The 26982-nt window shown below is 41.2% G+C and overlaps 1 protein-coding gene across 1 annotated transcript in view; it reads left to right on the top strand.

Moving 5' to 3' along the window:
- The window catches only part of TOGARAM1 (TOG array regulator of axonemal microtubules 1), a 221371-nt gene that overhangs the window by 100292 nt on the left and 94097 nt on the right, over positions 1-26982 (top strand). The window contains exons 5-11 of the mRNA XM_029598475.1: positions 355-620; positions 9556-9788; positions 10439-10539; positions 14429-14599; positions 16515-16613; positions 19461-19598; positions 21021-21174. Coding sequence (XP_029454335.1) covers positions 355-620; positions 9556-9788; positions 10439-10539; positions 14429-14599; positions 16515-16613; positions 19461-19598; positions 21021-21174 — 1162 coding nt within the window. The remainder of the gene's footprint in view (positions 1-354; positions 621-9555; positions 9789-10438; positions 10540-14428; positions 14600-16514; positions 16614-19460; positions 19599-21020; positions 21175-26982) is intronic.

The raw sequence follows: 26982 nt of genomic DNA, 5'->3' as shown, positions 1-26982 counted from the left end.
CCAGTGGAAGTGGTGGAGTATCTGAATTCAAGAAAGCATGGGATAAATACAGGGGATCTCTAAGGAAGTGATGCAAATTATAATGCTAAATTAATTGGACGGAAGGGCAGACTGCATAAACCATACAGTCTTTTTCTGCCATTATGTTTCTATGAAATGTATAGCATGTAATATTACCCAAATACAGAAAGATCCTTAATGAAATTCTTTAAACAAAACATAAATAAATATATATATATATATATATATATATATATATATAATTTGTAGCCTCCATTAATGCAGTCTCAGTGATGAATAGATGAGGACATTCAGGGGCTACCCCTCATATTGATCTGTCTTTATTTGGTGCAGGTGACCATTCACAGGAAAAACATTCTCCAGTACCGCTGAAACCTGCCTTGGTGAAATCCCCATCCACTCGAAGAGGCCTGAATGGGAAGAAACCTGTTCCTCCAATCCCAAGGGGGACAAGTCCATTGCCTGATAAAGTGGATATTGATATAATCAGGCAAAAAAGGGAAGAAGTTGATAGTACTTTGGAGTATGAAAGAAACAAGAAGCTTACGATTGATCTTTCAGAATTAAGTGCCAGAGATGAGGAGGCAGACCATGAAGAAGTAAGAGTTTGTAATTGCCTGTAATGAGTGTAAATTGCATGGGAAAGGGGAGACAGACACAGGAGATCAGTAGAAAAATTAAAGAGCATTTCTTTTATGATATTTGTATATTTTTCTGTCAATAAGCAGAGCTGAATTAGCCATGATCTGTGGGTGACATCATCCAGCGGTATCAAACGGATTCATCTCTCCAAGCTAGTACAGCTTTGAGCTCTACTGAGCATGTGCGGGAACTCCTGCAAGGTTATTGCCTGAGAAGCCTCTTGAGTCCATTTTGTCCGAGCACATAGTGGATATGTACAGAGAAGGGCTACCAAAATAAGGGGAATGGAACAGCTCCCCTATGAGGAAAGACTAAAGAGGTTAGGACTTTTCAGCTTGGAGAAGAGACGGCTGAGGGGGGATATGATAGAGATGTTTAAAATTATGAGAGGTCTAGAACGGGTAGATGTGAATCGGTTATTTACTCTTTCGGACAGTAGAAAGACTAGGGGGCACTCCATGAAGTTAGCATGGGGCACATTGAAAACTAATCGGAGAAAGTTCTTTTTTACTCAACACACAATTAAACTCTGGAATTTGTTGCCAGAGGATGTGGTTAGTGCAGTTAGTATAGCGGTGTTTAAAAAAGGATTGGATAAGTTCTTGGAGGAAAAGTCCATTACCTGCTATTAAGTTCACTTAGAGAATAGCCACTGCCATTAGCAATGGTAACATGGAATAGACTTAGTTTTTGGGTACTTGCCAGGTTCTTATGGCCTGGATTGGCCACTGTTGGAAACAGGATACTGGGCTTGATGGACCCTTGGTCTGACCCAGTATGGCATTTTCTTATGTTCTTATGTATGCAGTCTCTCCAGATTTTGTTTTTCAAAAATCTTAAATGTTGTTTCTTTTTCATTGTTTCTTCAATTTCCTACTTTGTTGCCTCTGCAGCACCATTTAGTGCTACCAAAAAAAAAAAACCTTTTGGCTTCTCAAAATGGCAACAAGAAGACAAGGACTGAATCCGTGTTAGGGTGTTTTCCCTTTCCAAAGATTATCCTTACTTTGCTTCGGACCATGCCCTGGCAAACTGTTATGCCTGTGGACAAATGCTCATGTTCTCAATGTTCCAAGATATAGAGGAACTGCATAAGTCTTTCAGAAGCTGCAGTAGGACTTTCTCCCACAGTGCAGCATCGACTGCCTTGCTGAGACATCAGTTGAGTACGAACTTCTCAAGGACTCCCCATCAAAGCCACAGGGTCACGTAATATCATCACCCTACATTGCACTGGAGCCTGCATTGAAGAAACCCCTGTCGGCACATGGCATATTGGCGCACAGAGGTACTTGACACTGCGCACTGATGCACTTGACGCACGACACACAGAGGCACTTGACACACAGTACACCATTGCATACACAGGAAGCATCGATGCAGGGGAACTCCCTATGCACTTAAGGCAGATGGTAAACATTGATGCGAGCCAGAAGCACACAGGAGGTGTAAGTGTGCTGGATACATGTGGAAACATGCACTAAGGACCAAATTTTAATGTGTTGCTCGCACTAAAAGGCCTATATATGTGAGTGTGGGCCGCACATGAGCAACATAGATTTTAAAAGCCTCTAATTATTTGCATATATGTGCATGTGCGAGCTAAAAAAAAGAGGGTAGAAAAGATGGGGCATGGATGTTTTGGGGCAGGGCCAACACTTACATGCGTAAATCTATAGTTTCAAACCAGATGCTGCAGCGAACAGCGGCTTGTTAGCCATGTATATCTACTGCTGCTCCTGATGAGTAAGTCTGCAGAAATCATGTTTTAGGCCCAACATGAGGGGTTCAGGTCAACTTGGGGGAGTGCAGGTTGATGAACCAAAGGGGTCTGGATGACCTCAAGATAAACTGGTAGACTACTTGGTAAAACTGGGAATGTATTTGGCGTGAGCATGTTTTAAAATCCGCTTACCAGCATGTATTAAAGCTGACAGCTAAGAAGATACAAGAAGTATAGTTGCTTAAGTAATGGCTTAAAATTAGAAACACACTTATGTGCAGTAGGAGTATTTTAAATCATGTGCCTATATGCATGTGTATGGGGGCCTGGATGCTTGTTTTAAAGTTAACATTTAAGCATGCTGTAAGTGTATACCAGGCAAGCACATGCTAAGATTACTGATACTGTACAAGAAGCAAATGTGAACTGATGCATAGCACAAAAACAGGTGTGCCTGCCCATTTGAAGCCAATCACTTCAATATAACTGCTTGCTTCAACAAACACATCCTTGCTCTCCGCTCCATTAGAGACTCCAGCTTCGGTATGCTCCATACTCTTACTTGCCTCCATAAAATAAATAAATAAATAAATAGAGGAAATCTCCTATTGAAGTGTGGGAACCTATCCTTATCCCTGAAGAGGATGTTCCAACACTTATGTCAAGTCAGAAGCCATGTCAGTCGCTCAACCAGATTGCAGGTCTAGTGACAAAATTCTTTCCCTCTACATTTACCAAAAAAAAAAAATAGAGGGCATAATCTAGTGGCTCCTCGCCAGCATTGCTGCACCAATACCTCAGTTGGGAGTCCCATAGTCGCCCATTGTGGTGGACACATTATTAGAACCCTTGTTATGTAATTCTTCATCTTCCCACTCAATGAGAGCAGCATCGGGTTGCTCGGGATCGGTTCACCAGGGTTTTTTCGTTTCCCCTCTGATGCAACTGGTACAACCCTGATTTACTCTTCCTCATCCTCTAATCTTGATCATATTTGTCTCTTGACACAACTACGCCAAGAAGTGCAATCGTTTCTTCGCTAACAAACGATAGAAACAGTCCCTGCTTCCCAACGTAGATGGGATTTCAATTCCCAATATTTCCTCAACCCCAAGGAATCAGAAAGGATGCCTCTTCTAGTTCTCAGACCGTTGAGCAAATATCTACTTCAAGAAGAATTCATAATGAATTCCCTCAGCACATTTCCCCTTACATCAAAAAGCAAGAACAGATGTATTCTCACTATCTGAAACACACATATGTTCATATACCAATTAATCCTTCCCGTTGGTGCCAGCTTCACTTCAAGGTGGATTCTTCCCACTACAAGTACAAGGTACTCCCATTTCCCTTCCTGGTAATTCTGACAGTCTTTACCAAATGCCTTGCATTATTAGCTGCACACCTGCATCATCAGGAGATTCAAGTTTTCCTGTGCCTAGTCGACTATCTAGTCAGTTTCAAAAAGTCAAATCTACCGTGTGCTCAGAGAATAAAATCCATTGGGAAATGGATGGTCAATTTGTGTGTGAACAAAAATCATGGTATATGTTTGATTTGTCGTCATGATTTTTGTTCGTACCCAAATTACTGTCCTCTCAGCACAACAGCCAGAGCAATTCAGGATGCATCAGTTCATATGATGGTGGCCATTTCACGTGGTTCCACTGACCCGCCTTTATATCCATTATTTACGCTGGGGTCTTCGCTTTCACTGGGATCAGATGACTCAGCTATTTTCAACCTTAATTGAAGTTTCTAAGACAAGCTTGTAAAACCCAGTGCATCAGGACAGAGTGCCTCTTCACGCTCTCCCTCATCAGGTTTCTCTAGTGACAAACACAACCTTGAAAAGAGTGGACATTCACACACGATCATTCTGACCCCAAGGAACCTGGTCTCATGAGGTGAGCCACTTTTCAGAGCAGTCATCTGGAATTAATAGTGGTCAGATACTCACTATCAGTGAATGCAACATCTGAGGAAGAGCATCTTACTTCAATGAGCCTAACAGATTGTTAAGTTTTATATCAGCATACAGGGAGGTATAGTATCATGACCTCTCTGCAAGAAAGTGTTAAGATTGACAGTTCACTCCAGACATTGGCCTGTCTTAGGTCCATGATGAGACCGCACTTTGAATACTGTGTACATTTCTTGTCTCCGCATCTCAATAAAGATATAGTTGTGATGGAAAAGGTACAGAGAAGGGCAACCAAAATGATAAAGGGGATGGAATAGCTCCCCTATGAGGAAAGGCTGAAGAGGTTAGGGCTGTTCAGCTTGGAGAAAAGACGGCTGAGGGGGGATATAATAGAGGTCTTTAAGATCATGAAAGGTCTTGAACGAGGAGATGTGAACTGGTTATTTACACTTTAGGATAATAGAAGGACTAGGGGGCATTCCATGAAGTTAGCAAGTGGCACATTTAAGACTAATCGGAGAAAATATTTTTTCACTAAACATACAATTAAGCTCTGGAATTTGTTGCCAGAGGATGTGGTTAGTGCAGTTGGTGTAGCTAGGTTAAAAAAAGGTTTGGATAAGTTCTTGGGGGAGAAGTCCATTAACTGCTATTAATTAAGTTTACTTAGGGAATAGCCACTGCTATTAATTGCAACAGTAGCATGGGATCTTCGTGGTGTTTGGGTAATTGCCAGATTCTTGTGGCCTGGTTTGGCCTCTGTTGGAAACAGGATGCTGGGCTTGATGGACCCTTGGTCTGACCCAGCATGGCAATTTCTTAAGTTCTTATGTCCTATGGCCTGTCTTCCAGAAATCTCCAGCATACTGGCGGTTCACCTCAGCAGAGTATTCTGACCGCATGAGTAATCTTTGCAATAGTCAACAGTTGATAGACTATTACACTGGGTGATTAGACAACGTCTGAATTTTTTTATTCAGAGCAGAGCATAAAACTAAATCAAATTTTCCTTAATACTACCCAGCAATCTGACTGGCGCCTTTCTCTTTGATCAGGGTACCTACATTACCTGAATGTAAAACCGATGTGATATGTCAGATTGAATGTCGGTATATATAAATAAATAAATAAGTGTTGGATGCTTTTCACCAATAACGCTCATTGCCTGCGCATTGCAGACCCTCCTGCAAAGCCATGTTTACTTGATTCTTATAGCTCAAACATTACCCAGAATCACATGTATGCATGTCTCGTACAGCTTCTCAGCAGTCCCTCCAAATATCTGGGGACTGAACCTACATTGTTGACTCAGATGGAAGCATGCCCTATCGTCCCTGCCTTCCATTTATCAATCTCATAGCTTGTATATTGAACTCTCAGTGGTTGCTCATCTCTTGTTCAGTAGACAGATAGAAGACATTTTGGATCCAGCTAGAAGGCCATCCACCAGAATGAGCTATCACTTCAAAAGAGTTGGTTATTCCAAATGGTACCAACGGAAAGTTTGGACCCGTTTTCTTGGAAGCCCAAGCACTCACGCACACACTTGTCCCTTTTTTCTGACTTGGGCCTTTGCCACATGGTGAAAGTACAACTCAACCCCTTAGCATCATACTATGTTCAGGTACACAGTAATCCCATCTCTACTTATCTGCTGATATTGAGATTTATGAAAGGCTTGTGCCTCATTAGGTTCCCAACACACAAACCTCCAATTCTGTGGGACTTGAATGTTGTCCTCTCTCATTTTATGAAGCCGCCTTTTGGGCCATTACAGATGGATTCTCTTATATTCCTGAGCAAATAATAATAATGGGCGATAGTCCAACCATCAAAGATGAATCACTGACAGGAGGAGGGACATCAAACATTCTACAATGTCCATAAAGATCCAAAAATGGTTTTTGTTATATGTAAGCAAGCAGAAGTTCAAATTGTCAGCATCAAGCCAATAGTTTATATCAACAAATCAACAGTCCCCTGACATGGGCCGTGTTTCAAAAAGACTGCGCTGGGAGAGAGCCCATAAATTGTAACTAACTCAGGTCTACATAAAGGTTGTAGTCATACAATCTCCCCTTTCACTTAACTTGTGAATTCTGAGCTATACAGTCCTTTATGTAATCACTTTACCAAGACTGCTGAACCAAGTGTTATCTATAAATTTATTGATTATCTTGACCCCTTTGGGCTTCTTGGAAATTTAATGCTGTCTGACTACAATCTTTACTTAGATCTGAGTTAGTTACAACTTATGGGCTCCCTCCCGACGTAGTCTTTTAGAAACACGGACTGTGTCAGGAGACTGTTGATTTTCTGATGTAAACCGTTGGCTTAATGCTGACAATTTGGACTTTTCTGCTTGCTTATATACTATTAAAAACCATTCTTGGAACTTTATGGACGTTGTAGAGTATTTGGTTTCTCTTACGTTCCTGAAATGGAAAGCAGTGTTCCTCATTGCAGGTACCTCACCTAAGAGAGTTGGGAAGCTCCAAGCTCATGTCTGCTAAATACCGTACAATAAAAGAGCCTTCACGAATTATAAAAGGTGAACTCAAACACATCGCCAGACTTTGAACTTATTCATCACATATGGCCCTATCAAACCTGGCATTGCAGTTGCCAAACATTGCATTGCACGCCTAGATAGCTGTATTCAGAGCTGCTACACCTTAGCAAGCTTCAGATCACAGACTTGTTCCAAACTCATGAAGTCAGAGCTATGACTTCTATTATTGCTCATCTTAGAGAAATACTCTTCAAGGACATTTGCAAAGCTGCAACGTGGTCATCAGTTCACATCTTTACATTCCATTACTGTCTGGCCAACTTCTCAAGGGCTCACAGTAGCTTTAGTCAGGCAGTTTGGTGTAACCTATTCTTGCAGTAGTTTACTCTCCACAGTGGATTCAGGGTGCTTTTTTAGAAAATTCTTTGCTACAGCTCTCAGCTTGGGATTCCCCACAGGTCATGGCTAATTCAGTCCTGCTTATGGATGGAAAAAAGCAAATTTGCTTACTTAAATGGTGTTTTCCATAGATAGAATGAATTGTTTATTTATTTAGAAGAGTTTATATACCGAGGTATAGCAAGCTGCCTTCACTCCGGTTTACATTTTAAACAACTTATTACAGGAGGAAAATATAATTGAGAAATTTATATTTTCTCAATTATATTTAGCCATGAATTAGCCATGAGATGCCTCATGGCTAATTCATGGCTAATTATAATTAACCATGAATTAGCCATGAAATGCCTGCCCTCCTCCCTGGAGAGTTGATTACGCAGCTAGTTAGCTTGGAAATAGACTGAGGAGGCTTCTGAGGCAACAACCGCTTGGGAGTTCCTACACATGCTCATTAGAACTCAAAGCTCTACTAGCTTGGAGAGAGAGCTCTGTTCAGTGCCACTGGATGACATTATCCACAGATCATGGCTAATTCATCCTGCTATCTATGGAAAACACCATTTATGGTATGCAAACTTGCTTTTATCTAGAAATTGTTTATATTTTAACTATTGCTATATTTAATGTTTATTATGTGTATGCAAAATAGTAGAATGTAGTCTTAACAGAATTATTGGGCATATGGATAGACATGACTTAAATGGATTCAGCAAAGGGAAGTCATGTCTTTACTAATCTGTTAGAATTTTTTGAAGGTGTAAATAAATGTGGATAAAGGTGAGCCAGTTGACATAGATATCCGGTTAAAAAGAGCTGTCATTTTCACCAAAAAATGAAAGTAAATCAATGGCTCTGCAGCCCAAATGTCAGTTTACCCACCTTATACATATAAACAGTCCTGTTGGGCCCAGTGTCCTTCAACCACAAAAAATTACTAATCCCTCTCCCTCTATCCCCCACAACCTTTCTCCAGTTTGATTAAAAATGATCCAATATGCATGCCCTGGACTTTTATATCCCTAGCCCCCACTCTGCAGTCACAAAAGAAAGAGGATCACCCCCCTGATTATGACTTTTATAAAGAAAGAGTGAGCAGATTAGAGCTCTTAAGCTTGAAGAAGAGATGACTAAGAGGGAATATGATAAAGGTACACAAAATCATGAGTTGGGTGGATTAGGTAAATAGGAAATGATTATCTTTTCCAATAGAACTAGGACTAGGGGATACTTCTTGAAACCAACAGGTAGCAATTTTTTTTTTTTTTTTAAATCAGTATTTTTTCACTTAATATACAATCAAGTTGTGGAATTTGTTGCCAGCAGGTTTTGTAATGGCATCTATCATAGCTTAATTTAGAAGGGATTTGGACAAGTTTATGGTGGACAAGTCCATAAACTGTTATTAACAAGGTATGGTAGTGAACAACAAGGATGGATCAATGTTTTTGGATCTGCCAGAATTGAAGAGTCAGATTTTCAATAGTTTCCTGAAAACTAGAAAATCCGGACCAAGCTTGATAGGTGGTACGGAGTTCTATTAAGTTGGGACATATCCTGCAAAGATTCTTTTCTTGGTGCTGGTGTGGCATATATCCTTGAGGCGCAACATGGCTAAGTGGGCTTGTAACAGTGAACGTAGAGAGCAAAGGGTATATATGGCATGAGACGAAGCCTAAGGTAAGGTGGTGCCCAGCCTTTGAGAGTATTTCATGAATACCAGAAAGTTCCATGAAAAGTCTGATATTTGTTTTTGTATGGTTATTGTAAATGAGATATTTATGATTTTATTGTAATCCACCCTGAACGGTAAAAATTGCTTGTGGAAGATTATAAATTTTTTAAATATATAAAATAATCATGTAGTTCACAGAGACCCTGCAGAAATAACATAAAGGAGGATGTCTCTTCCTTGTCTATCACCCCTGCTCAGTTGGGCATTTCTGGTCTACAGAGGCGTGAAAGATGTTTTAGCATACCTTGAGTCTATGCTTGCAGTTCATCTCAGAATCAGCAACTCAAACATGTCAGTGGGTTATTGTAAAAACTCAAAGCAGGCAGTGGGTCAAGAGATGGAAAGCAGAAGATTGGAGAAATAGGGGAAAGGGAGAGACCAGACCTACGTGTTGATCCTGAGTCCTGGAGTTGACCATTTCTGCATATATCGCATCTTGAACCAACAAATAATACTAATCTTATGTGTATGCGTGGATTAAATTAGTGATTTTGAAATAAGCATGCTTATATTTGCCAACTGAATTCCTTTGCTTTGTTGAAACCACTGTTGGTATTCTTTATTAATAATAAAAGCAATTCTGCTTACATTGCTTTCTTTAGATGATGAGCTCTCTTAGATCTTTGCATAATAGCGCAGCTAAGAGGCGAGCAAGGCTGAGTGGCAGTGCTTCTGACCTGAAGAGCCCAGACTCTGGTCTTAAACTGGATCTGACACCTGATTCTTCTTCCCGGGCTTCCTCTCCAAACACCTGTTCCTATAGTGAAAGTGGAGTTTACAGCCAAGAATCCCTGACTTCACCAGTGTCCCCTATACCTCAAGGAAAGAAGATTATGTGAGTATAAAATTCTGTTCCAATTAAAATACTTTTGGTAGTCTAGTTTTAACTGAACATTTTAGGGACGTTTAGGGTGATTTTATCTCTTCTGTGTCCTGGAGACAAATGGTGGGAAGCTTCCCTTCCCACCATTTACTAGCTTGGTGATTTGGTTGGCATAGTATAGGTACATAAGAGAGGTGGGTGGCAGAAAAATTAATGAAGTACTGATGCTATTATCATGCCATTAGTTCTAATTCTCTAATTGGCTTCAGCCAGTTGTGGCTCTCAAATCTTTTTAGTCGCAGTTCCAAGTATGAGACACAGTAGTACAGTGTACCTGCTATAGCCCTTTTCTTGGAAATAAACATTATGCAAGAATGAAGCTAAACTTTTCATAGTGAATTAGCGCCTAAATAAACTCGAGAGAAAATATTCAATTAAAGAAATGTTTACCATCCAACAGTAATTTTGCTTCAGAAAATAACTAATAGCTTATTAATGAACTGATGGAGATGCTACATTTATAGTAGCCCTTTTTGCTGTATGTTTTCCTTTCATCTCCAATTCTTTCTTCTCTTAACTGCCTTTGATGGAGGCAGTAAAAATTCCTTGGTGGATTTTATTGTAAATAATCCTCTTTACAGCAGTTGATTGCATTATGACAGGTCGGATGTCATTCCTCCATTTGAATCTAAATTGCGGCTAGGAAGAGTACCATCCGCACGGACTAAAGGCAGCCATTTAACAGAGCACAATCCCAGTACAGGTAAGATTTACTTTGCACCTAATTAGAGTGTGGAAAACCCCTGATCTGATAGTTTGCAACAAGTTGTTTGTGGTATTGTGCAAGTGATACTTATTGAAGAATGGAAGTGGCTGATGTGAAATTGTTCATGAGTAGTAGCATCATATGCAAATCAAGATAGAGGAGGGCAAAAGAGAGTAAACCAAAGATAGAGCACAAGCCATGTGCTCTATCTGCCACTTTCAAATCCAATGGAAAGGTTTTCTAGTGGTTGTTAGAAGCTAGCATTTGGAATTATTCTCCTCTAAGCTTCATCAGAGCTATGTAATTGAAAAGGGAAAGCTTGAGACGATCTGATCTCTGGCTGTTATCCTGATGAGATTTCTTTTCATATACTGATTTAACATTTGGTTGACTATAAACTAATGGTTAGTGGGTTAGTATATTGTGAATGTATGCAGAGGACAAAGTTCAGTCATGCTATACTTGAGAAAATTCATTCTACATATTCATGTACAAGGGCAGTTTTCACCAGCTACCTGAAGGCAGGGTGTTAGCTTGATGGAATTATAGATAACTTCTAATGAATTTTGTCCTAAAAGACTAAATGATCAGAGATCATTTGACGCTAATTAGAATGACTATTGCATTTAAAAGCCAAAGCCTAATCTTGGGGTCAATATTAAAGCATTTTGGCTAAATCCCAAACTTAGCTGGACAAACCATGGGATTTAAAATCCTGCCAGTCTGACTGCATTATTCATCAAAATGTGTTATGGTGTTAACGCATTCTTTTTTTTTTTTAATTTGTTTTTATTGAATTTTCAAATTGTTACTATTACATCTCGAAAGAAGAAAAATAAAGTTTCTATACATCAACTTTAGTGTAACTTGTAACAATATCAAATAATATTTATAAGTAATCTGGGGAAACAAGATACAATTGAGCAGAAAGCTTTACATAAACATAAAGGAAAAGCATAGCATCATGCGCCTTAATCATATCGACCAACCTCCTCATGAGAATTATCAGGAATGTGAATCTAAATATTGTCTCAACTGCTCGATTTCATTAAATACATATCTGTTGTCTTGGAAGACTATGATACAGCGACCCGGAAATCTCAAAAAATATTTAGCACCTCTTGAGATGACTTCACTTTTCATTTGCAGGAAGAGCTTTCTCTTCTCCTGCATTACTTTTGTTATGTCTGGAAAGATTCTTATTTGTTTCCCATAAAATAAATTTTTCTGTTTACGAAAATAAGCTTGAAGTATTTTATCTCTTTCTGAGACCTGTAGGAAAGTCACCAGTAGAGTAGCTCTTTTCTCTATTGTTGTTTCAAATGACTTTTCAATTATATCATCAGACAAGTTATCTTCCGATTTCTCAGCTTGATTCACATCTTCATATCTCGATGGCAGGTATAGTATCTTTGAAACTCTGGGTATAGCTGTTTCCAAGAAGCCTAATATATTCAGGAAATAACGTTCTGGTAATTCTTTTGGGGGAATCCATTTTGTTTTTGGAAAATTGAGAAACCTTAAATTAGGCCTCCTCAATTCATTTTCAAGGAATTCCAGCTTCTTCCCCATACTAGATTTCGATCTTATAAGTTCAGTTTGTACTTCCTTAACTCTTTTTACCTCAGCATCCATGTCTTTCGTAGTCACTTCAATCTGAACAATCCTTTTTTCTTGGTTCTGTACTTTAACTAAATTTTCCTTAACAGTATTCGTCAAATCTATAACCGCCTTGTTCAACGTCATTATAGCCTTCCATATCACTTCTAATGTTACCTTTTTAGGCATTTCAAGATGAGTCGGCAGGAGAACTTCCCATTCAGATTCCTCTTTTCCCTTCTCAGGAGGACTTCTCTCCCCAACCAAACGCTGTCCTTCCTCATACCGGCCCTCGGAGCCCTGAATTGACGGGCTCTCCGAAGTAATCAACCCACCAGCTGTACTTCTCGGGGCTGGCGGTGTCCTCAGAATATGCTGTTCTTTCACCGTTGCTAGATGTTTGTCCCTCACTTCTCCATAGGGACCTGAGGGGGGAGCTGGCATTGTTGGTTCTTCGGGGCTGAGGGATGTTTCTGCGGGCCCGGAGTCTAGCAGCTGCTCCCCGCTAAGCTCTCTTGCGGCCCCTCCCTCTGGTTCCGGCAGCATGGGTCTTCCAAAGGCGTCCTCTATCCTTAGTTGTCTCCCCACCGAAATTGGAGTTGAGGAATTACTTTCTCGGATCCGGGCTTTGCGCTTTGTATGCGGCATTTGTAGGCAATATAAAGAAGCAGAAAATTGAAATTCAGAGAAACTTCCCAGGAGCTAGGTCGCCTGCGTCCTGCTATGCAGCGGCCATCTTGCTTCCCCTAACACATTCTTAAGTGATTTTACTTGCATTATAAAAGTCTCAAATATTATTAAACACTATCAAAGACCAATGATTATACCGGTTGACGCAGCCTTCATATGGCTTTTCTAATACCCGTTTGAGTGTGAGCTAGCGTCTCATATATGATGGTCTCAAAATTTCAATTAAGAATATTTTGAATTGAAGTCTATATTCAAGGTGATTTCTGAGTTTATCTAATAAACTTATCTGGCTAACTTTTATGTAGCTGAGTATATTCAGTGGCATGGGTCCTTGCTGAATTAGCCAAATAAGTTTATCTAATTAACTTTGCTGAAAATTGAACCCCTTATGTCCAAGAGAAAGGTGGTATTCAAGTATAAATATAATCAGGATAGATGTTACATAACAAAAAATTGTTTTGTTTTGTAGGTTGTTCCTGCATGCAAATTAGTTTTGAAAGACAATGGTCAACTAAAACTGACATGACTATATTATGGAAAATAGGAAAACTACAGCCATAAGTTTCTTTTTTTTCTCCTTTCATTAAAAACAGTGGAAGAGATTCATGCTTGGTACTTTAGTTCCATGTGCTTATTTTTTAATTTTTATTTTAAGGATGGGCTAATTGGTTTGGATAAAATTCAAACTCCATTGAGATTGGGGCGCTTTGTATAATGCTGGTCAAACTAGGAATTGGTGAATCAGCATTGCAAACCAGGAAAAATTTAAACCCAAAGGTTTTGCCAGAAACTTGAAGACAACTATTTCTGTATTCATTTATTCACATCACTTGAAAAAAGGGATCAATCCCTTTTCAGAAATAGGGGACTAATCTTCCTTCAGAACCAGGGAGAGGACCAATGAAATGTGAAATGAATAAATTAATATGGAAGTAGCTGTCTGAGCTCTGGGTTTAAATTTCCTCCAGTTTGAAGTGCTGGTTCACAGTAATTTTGTGTTCATTTACAAATTGAACCTTCCCACTCTGCAAGCATTTTTAGGAAAATGCAGTTCATGTTAGAGTTCTTGGAAATACTGAAACTTTCAACTTTGAAAGTACGATGAAATGGTTAACCAAAATAATTTTAACAGTTTAAACGGGTACTTTTATCAACAGCATTTATATCTCAGTAAATGTAAGATAAAAACAAAAAACTCCAAACCTGGTTTAGATTGGTTCAGAGATCTACCAGTCCTGGTCTAAGTTCCAGTTGCCTTAACATGCAGTTTAGATTATTTGCTGAAGAGGTAATTAGTACTTTGGTGGTCATTATTTATAAATGTCAATGTATGCAAGATAGTCCAAATTATATCACATTTGTAACGTTCTTTCCCCAAAGAGTGTTCATTTTAAGTTTGATCACAGCAAATTGAAGCGACTTGCTCAAAATCGTGCACTGAATTGGAACAAATGCTTCCAGATCTCACTTCTGCAAGTTCTAAACAGAAAACTTTACAATTAGCAACACTGTAGGGATTACCAGCATGTATGCACTGTACCTCACTTTATTATCTCAGAGGTGTCTTTTGAAAACTTGTGCTGTTGATACTGTTCAGGAGGAACAATATTCCAGGACAAAGCATCATCAGAGGTGAGCATTGTAGGCCAGCGCATGGCCTATGGAAATGGAACAGTTGACTTTGAGGACGAGGCACAGAAAGAAGTTGTACCAAGTGCTGTCAAAGGTCAGATCAAGGAGCAGCAAAAATACCTTAAACATACAAAAGGTTAGTTTAGTAATGTCATGGTTTCTAGCTTTAGGATTACCCTCATGTTCCCTTAAATAATTGCAGGTATTTCTCAGCATCATCCCTCCATATAGTCATACTTTCCTCTTTCTTTCTTCCTTCCATTCCATATCCATTCTCATTATACCTACACGCGTGCTTATCTTTTGACCTTTGCACTGCTGCTTTGATGTAAAATTGCAGCATATTGTGAAACTTACAGCTAAAAGAACAGAATACGAATTTAGAAGTGGTCTTTTTTTTTTTTGTCAACAATTTACAGTTATTGGAGACTTTGCTTCTTTACGATAAGTCTTCCAATTGTCAATGATAAGATGTATGCTGAAAAGAGAAGAACTGGGTGAAAATTTCAGTTTCTGCAGTGCAGCTGTGCTGTCAGCTGGAGCATGTACTATAGTGAGATCTTCTCCACAGGGAAAAACTCCAAGGAAGAATTACATAACAAATGTTGTTTGATTGTTTTTAATTACAGTTAATAAAAGCAACCAGAGTAGTTAAATACCAGTAAAAGTTAACAATTGTAAAACTTTCAGCACAGTTTAGAGGCTGATAATTCAAAAAAATGCTGAGCATCTAAATTTAGGACCCTAATTTAGGAGCTAAAGTTTTAGACCCTAAATACTATGTTTTAGGGTCCTAAAACATAGTATTTTGGCTTGCTATTCATTTGCACAGATTTAAGCTTCTATGTTAGTGCTGAAAATCAGCGCTAAGCTCCTAGCTTTTTCTCTCCCACCCTAACGCTACCCCTGTTGCCAGTCACTTTTTAAGATGCTAAATGCAGGTGTCATGTAACTAGGGCAAGGTCTAGTTGGTGTCATTTTGGAAAATGGCATTGACTGGGTCTGGGGCTAGGGGTGCCCTTGGCTTTCGACTTATGCAGAATGGCCAATTTTAAGGTATAGGGTGTGGGGGAGGCCACTGGGCCAACAATGATTTTTATCAACAGTTGGGAGTTGGAGGGGGCTTTAAAGGGGGACCCTACTGGCCTAGTGTTTTTATGGAACAGGGATCAAGAGTAACTATTTGGGGGTGGTGTCAGTAGTTCAGGTCATGAGGGTGACATTGTCGCACACCGCTGGCTTACATTTTTTTTATTTATTTTGGGGAGGCCACCATGATTAGTGGCCCTGGGATGGACGGGGGGGTATTATAAGATCCCTGGTGACTGTTTTATTTCTTTTAAGGTGACTGCCATGTTGGGTTGCATGGCCTTTTTATGGCGATGGTGGTCTCTTGCTTTTGGTGCCACCATTGTGCTTGGCCATGGCTCCTGCCGCATTGTTTTGTCTCGTGTATTTTTACCGAGAGACAAAATGCAACAATACTGTAGTGATATTTTGTCAGGGAGGGGCAAAATATCATGGGATGGTTCCGCCCAACCCCACGATATTGGGTCCCACCTGCAATAAAATATCACAGCTTAGTGAATCCAGGCCCAAGTTAGGTACCTATTTACAGCCTAATGTAGAACTCTTAAGTTTTCAGCTGAAAATCCACCTAAATTTAGGTCCCTAAAACTTGGGGACCTAAATTTCAGTCTGCAATTCATTTTTCTAGATTTAGGAGCATGAGTTAGGTGCTAAATGCTGAAAATAACTGCTAATCCCCACCCTATAGCCATCCACTTTTTAAGATCTAAATTTAGGGACTTAGTGAAACTAGGAACTAAATTTAGATATGTAACACTAGAACAATTTCAAAAGAGCCAATAGGTTCCAAAGTTAAAAGCATAAACCCTTTGGTTTATTAAAATATTTTGTTTTCAACTGTTCTTAGGTTAGCAGTTGTGTGATGCAGGTTTCTTTTTATACTTTTGCCTTCTGTATAGCACTTGCCTAACATTTACGTCTTCCAAGATAAGGAGTAATATATTTTATCTGTAATTCTTTAGGTTTTACAGGGTCCACATCAAGTTTACAACAACTTAACAACTTGGACTCCATGTCAACAAGTACCCTGGCTGATGATTCTGTTGTGATTGTTGGAAAAGGTAGTTTGTCACACTTACTTAAATGCTTTCAGCTTTCTAATATGTTCTATATACTATTTTAATTTTCATTGGGGCAGTCATATTTGAATCTCCAAGGAGAGCACATTAAATCCCAAAAGTAAGAAGACACTGAGATTCAAGTTGGAAGAATGGGAAGGAGTTGTGTTTAAAAAAAAAAAAAACAAAAAAAACCTTGACCTTGATTAGCATTTGGAACATGTATATTTCATAATGAGCTAATTTTCTTGTCAGCCTCTGCTCCTTCCCACTTGTAAGCATGCTAGCGAAAAAGTGGCCACTAAAATGTGTCCTCCTGTCTTTCTGAAACAATAGTTTGAATGGAAAAGCAAAATGACTGTCATCACACACATAAATTGAACACTGGGAGAGATGCTGATTTCTGAGCTGATACTGAAAGCCAGCCTTGTCTTTATGCAATATTTACTTTGTAAAGCATGATGAAAGCAGAGATCAATCAGACACCCGGTGTTTTTGATATCTGTGTAGAAATGGGAGTGCTGTGAGACCATTTAAGGATGATCAAGTCCATCTATGTGTATGATGTCTCCTTTTTAATTTCTAAATGGCTAGACCTAGCTGAACCAAACTTTGGGGACCGATGTAATAAAACCCACTCTAAAATTGGAGTGAGATTTTAGTGCAGGTTTTGTTTAATACGCAAATCAAGTCCTGGGGCCCCTGCTGACAGTAGAGGGACCAATCGACAGTCCATGATGGAGTGAATAAATTAATAGCAAGTGCAGCAGTATACCCTACTGCTGGGCACATAATGTTTGCATATAAGCATGAATGGAGATAGGGGAATAACTTCTTCAGCCCCTCCCCCAACATCCTCTATCCTGCTGCCTTCACTCCCTTCCACTTTCCTGCATCTGCCCTACTTCCTCTTTCCCAAGCACCCTCTCATCTGTCTCTTACCTTTCCTCCCCAGCATTTTATCTTCTCCCTACTCCTGTTACCTTTTCTCCCTGGCTGGCAATCGAGCTATATCCTTGGCATTGTAAACTGGAATAATTGGGGTGACTGGATGGACTAATTAATCTTTTTCTGCTGACATCTACTGTATTACTGGAAAGTGAGCCCTGTTCCGCCTTTCCTTAATAAATGATTTCTGTGTTTAAGTTGGTATTCCTTTTTTTTTTTTTTTACCTGCCATTTAGATTCATGAGATGGAAATGCTAAATTAAGAATTAAAACTCTAAATTTTATTGGACAACACTGGTTTTAGGGCCACACAATCATTTTTATCAATCTTTTAATCTCTCTACCTCTTCCTGTCTGTACCCCTCCTCCCCGATACAGTGCCTTGATGGACAGAGAGAATTCCTGGTGGGAGGGAGAAAGTGCTGGGAGGGAGAGAATGGAGAGAATAGATTGGGGGAACAGGAAGAATGCCTGGAGGGGGGGAGGAGAAGCTTGAGAGAATGAATGGAGGATGGCGTGAAAAGAAAATTCCTGGAAGGAGGGGATGTGAGGAAAGCAGTGAGAGAATGCCTGGAGGGAGAAAGGGGAACAATGCTTGGAGGGTAGGGAAAAAGAGGGAGAGTATAGCTGGAGTAAGGGAAAGAGGGGATAGAAGGAATGGAAGGAGAGGAGGGGAGATAAAGAAACTTGCACTGCTGCTGACTATTTTATATCTGCCATATGGATAAATAAATCTTTGCCAAGCTAGCTCTTCTCATGGGTAGGATTTTCTTCCAGAACTTTCTAGGGACAAAATTCACTTCCATTTACTCCCCTATTTTCCCTCCCAGATAATCTATTTTAGGAAGGAAGATATCTGGAATAATTAAGGGGTCAGTTTTCAAAAGGATCTAGCCGACTAAGTCAAAACTAACTAACTTTATCCAGTCTAGGGATAGGTTAGGTTGGGGAAGAAAGTTAAGACGGCTAGTGTTGATTTTCAGCATTAGCCACCTAACTTGGCCAACCAAATCTAGGCACTGCGGCCTACATCTCTCTGTCCACCCTCGCCATAAAAAAAAAAAAAATGACCGATACTCCAAACCTGCATTTAAAATACATTTTGTATTATAGTTCACCTTATCTTATCTAGTATTCTAGTTCATTAGCTTTATATGTAACACATAACTCCTCGAATTTAACATTTAGTTATTCTACTGTTCCTTGCCTCTTATAGTTGTTACTGTTCCATGTAAGGGCTCTGCCTATATGTAAATGGCTCCGCCTAAATGTTCCTAGTTATATGTAAAGCGATACAATGTGCAAACGGCTATCGGTATAGAAGAAACTCTAAATAAATAAATAAATAAATAAATAAAAGAAATAGCCTGATCACATTCTGCATACTGTAAGGCTGACAGCAGGAGAAGGAAAGAAACCAGGAAAAAAATGGAAGAAAATGTAGAAACTTCAGAAAACTGCAAAGAAGTCTGACGGCCTGATTTTCAAAAGCATTTATTTACATACTTAAAAATGGGTTTTACATGGGTAAATGCACTTTACCAGTGTAAGTGGGCTTTTGAAAATTACTACAATAGTAGTTACATTTACATATGTAAATCCTTTTGAAAATTCCCCCTAAACATTTATGCAATTTTGCTGCACCCTTACTTTTGCAAGAATTTGCTTTTAACTTGGCCTCTTGTGCTTTATAAGTGTATGGATGTGGGTTTAAACTTTCCTGGAGGTTAGAAGTGATGAGTGGCATCTCATTTGATATTGCGATTTTGCAATTGAAGCTTTTCTGGCAGGTTGTTGGAGCTAAAATTCAGGTTAAGTGGTTGTTAGAATAAAATTAGTGGAAACCTCCTATACAGTGAAAACTACTACTACTTTGCAATTATTGTTTCCTTCATTTTTCAGGTTTAACTGTTGGTGGAGATGTAGTAATAAAATCAAAAACTGAACCTTTGTCTATAGAAAATGTTAATTTCAGCTGTATCCCATTAAAAAGAAATTCCAGTGTGAAGAAGACCAAACATTCTGTCTTGCCAAATTCAGGTAAGCAGTGGCAGTAAGGTTTTTTTTCTGTACTTTTTTTTTTAAACAGGTTTAATCCTCCTGCTGTGGCAGTGCTCGTGAGATCATGTCCATTAACACCCCCAACCAGGTTGCACAGGTTCTTAATCTCAGCCAAAAGGCCAAGAAAGCACTGTTCTCAGTTCATAGTTGAAACCCTGTGCTTGGATCTTAGCCAAGGAGGTAGACAAAATGGGTGCAACCTCCTTTGTCTCTCGTGTGTCTTTATCAAAGTGGAATTATTTTGATTAGCAGAGAAATCATGCTGCTCATCTTAAACCAGTTACTAAGCATTTCAATAAAAGAAAGTTAGCTAAATTGCTGCTGCTGTCCAAAAATAGCTTTGAAAGTTTATATTGACTCCTTGGCTTATATCAAACTTATAATGCCAGAATAAAGCACCAAGGAATGATTAACTAATGAGTGTTCTCTTTCAGCCAAGCATTACACTGTCTCATATAGTGGAATACAGTGCACTGATGGTCTTTTTCGTGGAGAAAATGTTTAGAGTAGGCAGCTCTGCATTATATAAAAACGCAAGGATAGAATAATATTTGGGATACTTAGGCACCACCCAGAAAATATAGAAGCTAAAGAAATTTTGTTTCCTTTTTTTGTAATATATATTTCACTTTTTGGTCTTTCTTGTTTGCCCTCCCCTCCCCCATCCTTGTTGCTTGTTATCTTTTCTCTTTTGATTCTTTTCCTTCATTTTTATGTTCTGCTTTTCTTTGCTCTCTTTCCTTCTCCAGGCTTTCTCTCCTCCTCCCTCTTCCCTCCCACCTTCTTCCTGTTCCCAAGCCCCTCTCTTCTATGTAGCCAAGAGACAGGGCACAACCTCATGCCACGACATCGCTCCCTGGATCCCACCAGCAGTTGTAGTGCCTCTCCACTGACCTTGCTGGTGAGAGTAGATGTGGCATTTCTCCTGACAATCCCACCAGCACAGGCAGCCATAGCTTCTGTCCTTGGGTCCAGTTACCATTGGTACTGGTGGCTGTGGTGTTGGCACCTTGGTCCCCCTCAGTGGCTTCACCTGATCGCTAGGAGCAACATCTCTTTCTAGTACAATGGTGGTCGCCAGGTGCCAAATTTTAGGCACCTGAGCAACCAGGGATTTTTCCAGCATTGTAGGTAAAGGTAATATATAGGTACATTTGATATCGCAGGTCATGTGGCATCAGTTTCAAGGAAATAATTACAGTGCTTTGTAATGGGAACTTGTCTCCCTTCCATATTTTCCATCATGGATGAATGTAAATGTCAAAGGATTTACTGCTCATTAAGTGGTATAGAAAATTACAAAGTGTTAAATGTAATAATGGTATAGTTTAAAATCTGATATTGTATTGTCCACACTCAGAATTAATATATTGGATATTATTGCTTTTTATGTCTTCCCAGGTGAAATTTCTCCATCTACCAGAGGACAGTACAAGGATCAGACCTTATCTTTTACACATAGTCCGGAGATTATGGATCCATTAGAGCTGCGACCATTTTCTAAACCAGACATGGCTCTGGCTGAGGCACTGAGACTTTTAGCAGATGATGACTGGTAAGCAGAAGATGGCTGGTATGATTTGGTACTTGCGTTCATGCTTGTCTGACAGAGACATTTCATGCAGATACATGTAGACAATCGAATTGATTATTTTCAAATTTTAAACATTTTAGATTGGATTTCAATATCTAATCCCCCTGACATGCAATCAAATTGATGTCATATCTCACTCTGTTAAAGGTTTAGTGAAATATTTGACTTTTAATTCTTACTCATGTTGCTTCCTTTGAACTATAAAAAGCGTTTGCTTACTATAAACAGTGTTTACCGTAGATAGCAGGATGAATTAACCATGCTGTCTGGGGCCTTGGGCAGAGCTGCTCTCCAAGATCAGAGTTTTGACTCTGCACCTGTGCAAGTCTTCCCACGCAATTGCCATTTCTCCTAAGACAAGCAGGATGGAGCCTGGCACAGAAACCTTCTGTCAAAGTTTCTAGAAGCTTTGACCTGCATACTGAGCATGCCCAGCTTGCCACTATCCGATCATCCATGCGAGGTCCCCCTTCAGTCTCTTCTTTTCCGCGATGCAGTTGCCTTGTGGTTTGTGGCGCTCCATTTTTCTTGTTTTTGTGCTTAAAGTACTGTATTTGTTTTTTTCCTGTTCCATCGTCTGGTCCCCCTTCGCGGTTGGCGCCTTCTCTGTGTGGTAGGTTAAAGTTGCTGTTTTTTCGCTTCTTTGCGGTCGATTCCCAGCACCTTGCCTCCCGGTGACCGCTGATCATCGACCGCACGTTGAGTAACTTCTATAGTGTCATCTGGCTTTTGTCGGTGACCCCAGTGCCCACGGACCATGTCCTTCACGGATCCACATGCGGTTTGTATCCTCTGCCTGAGGGCCTTGCATGATGTCCATGGGTGTCAGCTGTGTGAACAGATAACGCTCCCTCTCACTACTCTTCTCACCACCTCTTCAAAGGATCGCAGGGACGGTGACCAATCCGCTATGATCTCACCAGTGTTCCAGATGTCTGGATTCTCCGCCTCCTCAGCACTGGTGAAAGACCGGGCCAAGCAACGTGGGAGGTCCCGTAAGCATTGCCACCGGTCACAGTCTGTTTACACCCCTGGTTTCGGCGTGATGCCAGTGGCAGCTGCACCACCATCAAAGCAACCCCAGCCATCGGAGACCCCATCATCCAATGTCCCAGGCATTCCCCACCATATCCATGCCAGGCACTGTGACGCCTCTTCCCCCTTCCTCAGTCCTGGCCTCTCCGGACTTTCAGGAGGAGTTGGACTGCAGGGTGCAGACTGTGGTGCTCAGAGCTCTTCGGAATGTCAAGCCGCCCATGCCACTGGTCTCCATGCTGGTGCCGGAGCCCCCGCCATCTATCCTAGCACCTCTGCTTGAGCATCTGGACATCCTTCTAAGCAATTTATAGTGTCCATCAAGTGTGTCTGAAGAGTAGTTGCCACTGATGCCACTAGAAGCCAATCATCCAGATAAGGGAACAGTTGAATCCCTTTCCTTCTGTGAAAATTCTCCAGGTGGATGAGAGTAATGTAATGGTAAAGACATGCATAGACCTGGAAACACAGGTAGCGCCATGAAAGAACTGTGGATTGGTATATGGGAGTAAGCATCTTTGAGATCCAGCAAGCACATCCAATTGTTGAGTTGTAGAAAAGGCAGCAAAGATTTGAGGGATGTCATCTTGAACTTCTCCCCCCAAATGAAATTGTTGAGGGCCCGCAAATCTAAAATTGGGCAGAGATCTCCTGATTTTTTTTTTTTTGGCATGAGAGAGTATTGGAAATAGAAAACTTTGTTGTGCCAGTTTGAAGGCACTTCTTGGATTGTCTGTTATAGTAGTGAGTCCTCTTCCATTTGCAATAGTTGCGTTTGCATGCGGTCCGGCATTGAAGGAACCAGGTACGGGAGAGACGGATTCTTTTTGAAGTTATCTGTACCCCTCACAGACGATGCTCAATACCCAAAGGTCCGATGTGATTGCTTCCCAAGAGTCATAAAACTTGGATATTCTGCCCCCCACCAATAGTGGTAGCCTCGGCCAGGCCCTCCTCAAAAACCCTGTTGCAGCTTCAGGTTAGTGCCTTGTTCCCTCTGTTGACATTGGCCCTTTGGTCTATTCCTGGGCTGTGACTGCTGCGGTTGCTGGTACGCCAGTGTACGGTAGAGTATGTACATCCTGAAAATGCTCCTTTGGTATTATGACTTTGTAGGTTGAGTAATATTTCCTGGCAGAGGGCTGCTGTAGGGGAAGTTAGGGACAAAACTGCCACATTCTGCTCCTTAAGCTGGGATACAGTCTCCCGCAGCTTGTCTCCAAACAATTTGTCTCCCTTGCATGGAAGATCTTCCAACTTCTTATGGACATCCTCACGTATGGCACTGGCCCTCAGCCAGACTATGCTCCGGGCTGCAATGGACACCACCGTTGTACAGGCTAATGTTTCAAAATCCTCATACACCGTGCAAAGGAGGTGGTGCAATCCTTCCTCTAGATCCATGAAGAGCTGAGACAATGCATTATCTAATATGTCAACCGTGAAGTGGGGTTTGAGAGACTGTAGACACTTGTGCAAGTATTGAGTGATGTAGAATTGGAGATGTTGAATCTTGGCATTCCACATCGCTGCTTGGAAGGTTTTCGGTCTGTTCTCATCCAAGTAATGGTTGTCCCTACCCAGCAAAGTGTTCGAGTGTAGCCTAGATTTTTTAGATGACTTTCATGGCTGATTCTACAACTACAGAAGCATGTGGCAGTTGCACAGTTACATAGTATGGGGACTTCCTTATCCGGAACATAAGATCCGTTTTCCTGGATGTTGCTGATCCCAATAAAGGTGATTCCCAGGTCTTGTCTATTATCACGTCCAGGACTGCATGGGAGGGCAAGGCTATGGGCTTGGCTGGAACTTCAAAGATCTTTAAAATACCCAAGACTTCCGATCTGAGGTCTGGCACCTTTTTAGTTTCAATCTTCAAAAGTTCCCCTAGCTTCTCAGTAAACTTAGAGTAGGACAGGTCCTCTGGGAGTGAACATGATTCTGGTGGTTATTCCTGTGAGTCCAATGGGATTCCTGTGGAGGACCCTGGTGAAGTTGCCCGAGTCTGGTTGTGGAGAGAACTGTGGATGGAGGTCCACTGTCTCATCCCATGGGCTATAACCCCCCCTGTGATGGGGGACAGGGGATCCCTTGCAGGGGAGAAATCTTCAATCGAGGGGCTGGATGGTTGATGCCCTTGCTTGCCATTCTCCAGAGATGTGAAAAAATTGCTCAGAATTGCAGAGATTTAAGACATCGCTTGGGAAGCTAATCCTCCCTCTCTAGGGATCTGCTGCCTCCTCTTCTGGGTGGTGGGTGTGATTCCTTCCTGCCCTTTGTCCAGGGTGGACTTAGCCCTTCTGGTTGGAGAAGGCACTGCAGCTAAGAGGATGGTAGAATCAGGTCCCCTACCGCGTTCAGTTGGATTCTCGTCCCTGTGCAATGGTCTGTGTCTCTTTGCCAGGGGCTCCTGTAATTGAGGCGAGTGTGTCTTCCTCTTTGATTCAGAAGACATATCCGAATAGACTCTTTGGGATGAGCAGAGGATCCTACTGAGAAATGATCATCTGAGAGCAGCTCTAAATCCGAGAAACCCAGCTCCAAGAGCTCCTCTGGCAAGAACACCTCTTAAGGATCCTTCTCCGGTTTCCCCTTGTGAGAAGCCTGCTTCTGGGGAGATTTGTGTTTCCACACTGTCTCTTTCTGCAGTGGGTTTGACGCATAGCCTATCTGTGTCATGTATATCATGGATGGATGCTTCGTTGCGTGGTCCTGCGTCTTCCACTTTGGAGGCATCTGCAATGAGTCCTTGCATCGTGTACTTCCCTCTTCGACGCAAGTGCCAGGTTGCACTTGCATCGAACATGGTGCTTACCCTGCTTCGACGCCTGCGCTGGTCCGTGGGTTTCGACACTGCCATCAACTGACGATGCTGTTTTAGACACGGATCTTACCAATGCATCCCCCAATGTCTGATGTCTTCTTGAGGCATGGGGGAGTTTGAGCACTGTGGGGGCATGTCCTACTTGGCTCTGCCTTGTTTTTCCGCTAGGGTAGGCCCAGGGATGAGTGAGAAGAGAGCCATTCTGACACGAGGCATAAATAGCCTGTCCCCTCCTCTTTTAATCTTGCAATCTTCTGAGCCCTCTGTCTTTGGGACCTGGGCAACATTTGACCGCAGTCCCTGCAGGTGGACTGGTCATGTTCAGGGCCCATCAGATGTAACAGTAGTTATGCCCATCTGGATGGACACAACTTTGCCACCTTGACAATATTTAAATCCCAGTGGTTTGGGTGCCATGGTAGCATTTAAAAGTACTGTTTGGGTGATACACTCAGGTGAAAAATCTTTCCAAGGAGACGAGAAGAGCTCCGCGTGTAGCTAGCAGTGCGGAAGAAAAAAGACGGAGGAGATAGGATGATCATGTGGAAAGACCCGTGCAGGCGCACAGAGTCAAAGCTCTGTGATCTTGGAGAGAAGCTCCACCCAGGGCAGCCGGAGGACGTCCCCAGACAGCATGACTAATTCAGCCTGCTTATCGAAGGGAAAATAAGCATTAAACATGCACTATGATACAAATAAAGTATTGTTTCAATGAGCTTATGCTATGATGAGATATTCATTATCTTTAGGGAACTAATAGGTCTGTTTACTGAGCTGCACTAAACGGTTGCATTATTTTTCAGGCATGGAATGTGCGTTAAACTGCAATGCATGATACTGCTGTTTTATTTGATTTATATTCCACTTTTCAGGCATTTTCAAAGTGGATTACATTCAGGTACTGTAGGAAATGTTTGGTAAATTGTCCCTGTTACACGGAAAAATATGAAAATCAGAAAAGGGAGTGGAGAAAATATAAAGCAGTTCATTAAATATTAGCAAGGTGTGTGAAACATTGGCAACACCACTGTGAACACTTCAATGCTGATAAAATAATTACACTTCCAGATTTAAGTGCAGAACAATTTTTGCAATATTTAGCTAATTTTAGCGTACACACACACACCCTCCTGGCATTTTACACCCACACACACACACACACCCACACACACACACATACACACACACCCACCCCCTCCTGCCATTTTTTACACACACACACACACCCTCCTAGCATTTTTTACACACACACACCCGGCATTTTACACACACACGTATACACACACACATACACCCTTCCGACATTTTACACGCACACACTCAGGCCGTGTTGCCCTCACCACCTGCAGGCAGTTCTCCCTAGTCTCTCTCGTTTTCATGATCTTTGGCCATGAGCAGGATGGGCTCCGGTTGTGGCCTACCATGCATCCCTTTTCTTCAGCCATGAACAAGATGGGCTCCACTCGCAACCCTCTGGGCCTCCCTTGACTTCAACCACTGATGAAATTACACAGGAAGAGGAGGAAACAGGAGCTTTGCAGAGCCTTGGGTGCCTCATTATTCTCCTCCTCCTCCTCCCCTACTGGGCCACAGGGTCATTCTTTGAATGACATTATTCAAAGCATGACTCTTGGACTCAGCAGGAGAGGAGTAGGAGAAGAATGAGGCACCCAAGGCTCTGTAAAGCTCCTCTCTCTTCCTACGCCTGTTTAATTTAATTAATAGTAAGTAAGGAGATCTGGTGCAGGTAGGCAGTCAAGGGACAATACAACAAGCACCAACCCACAGTCACCAGTGCATTTTTGTTATTTTAAAGATCTCTCTCCCGTAGCAAACTGAAAGGAGGAGGAGGAGGAGTCAAGTCAGCCAAATCTTTGGGGTGCCATGGCCCCTGTAGCCCCTCCTGT

The sequence above is a fragment of the Rhinatrema bivittatum genome, chromosome 4 (assembly GCF_901001135.1).
Source record: "Rhinatrema bivittatum chromosome 4, aRhiBiv1.1, whole genome shotgun sequence".
In the NCBI taxonomy this organism is placed as follows: Eukaryota; Metazoa; Chordata; class Amphibia; order Gymnophiona; family Rhinatrematidae; genus Rhinatrema; species Rhinatrema bivittatum.
The sequence above is the reverse complement of the archived record's forward strand: the minus strand, read 5'-3'. Positions and strand labels throughout refer to the sequence as shown.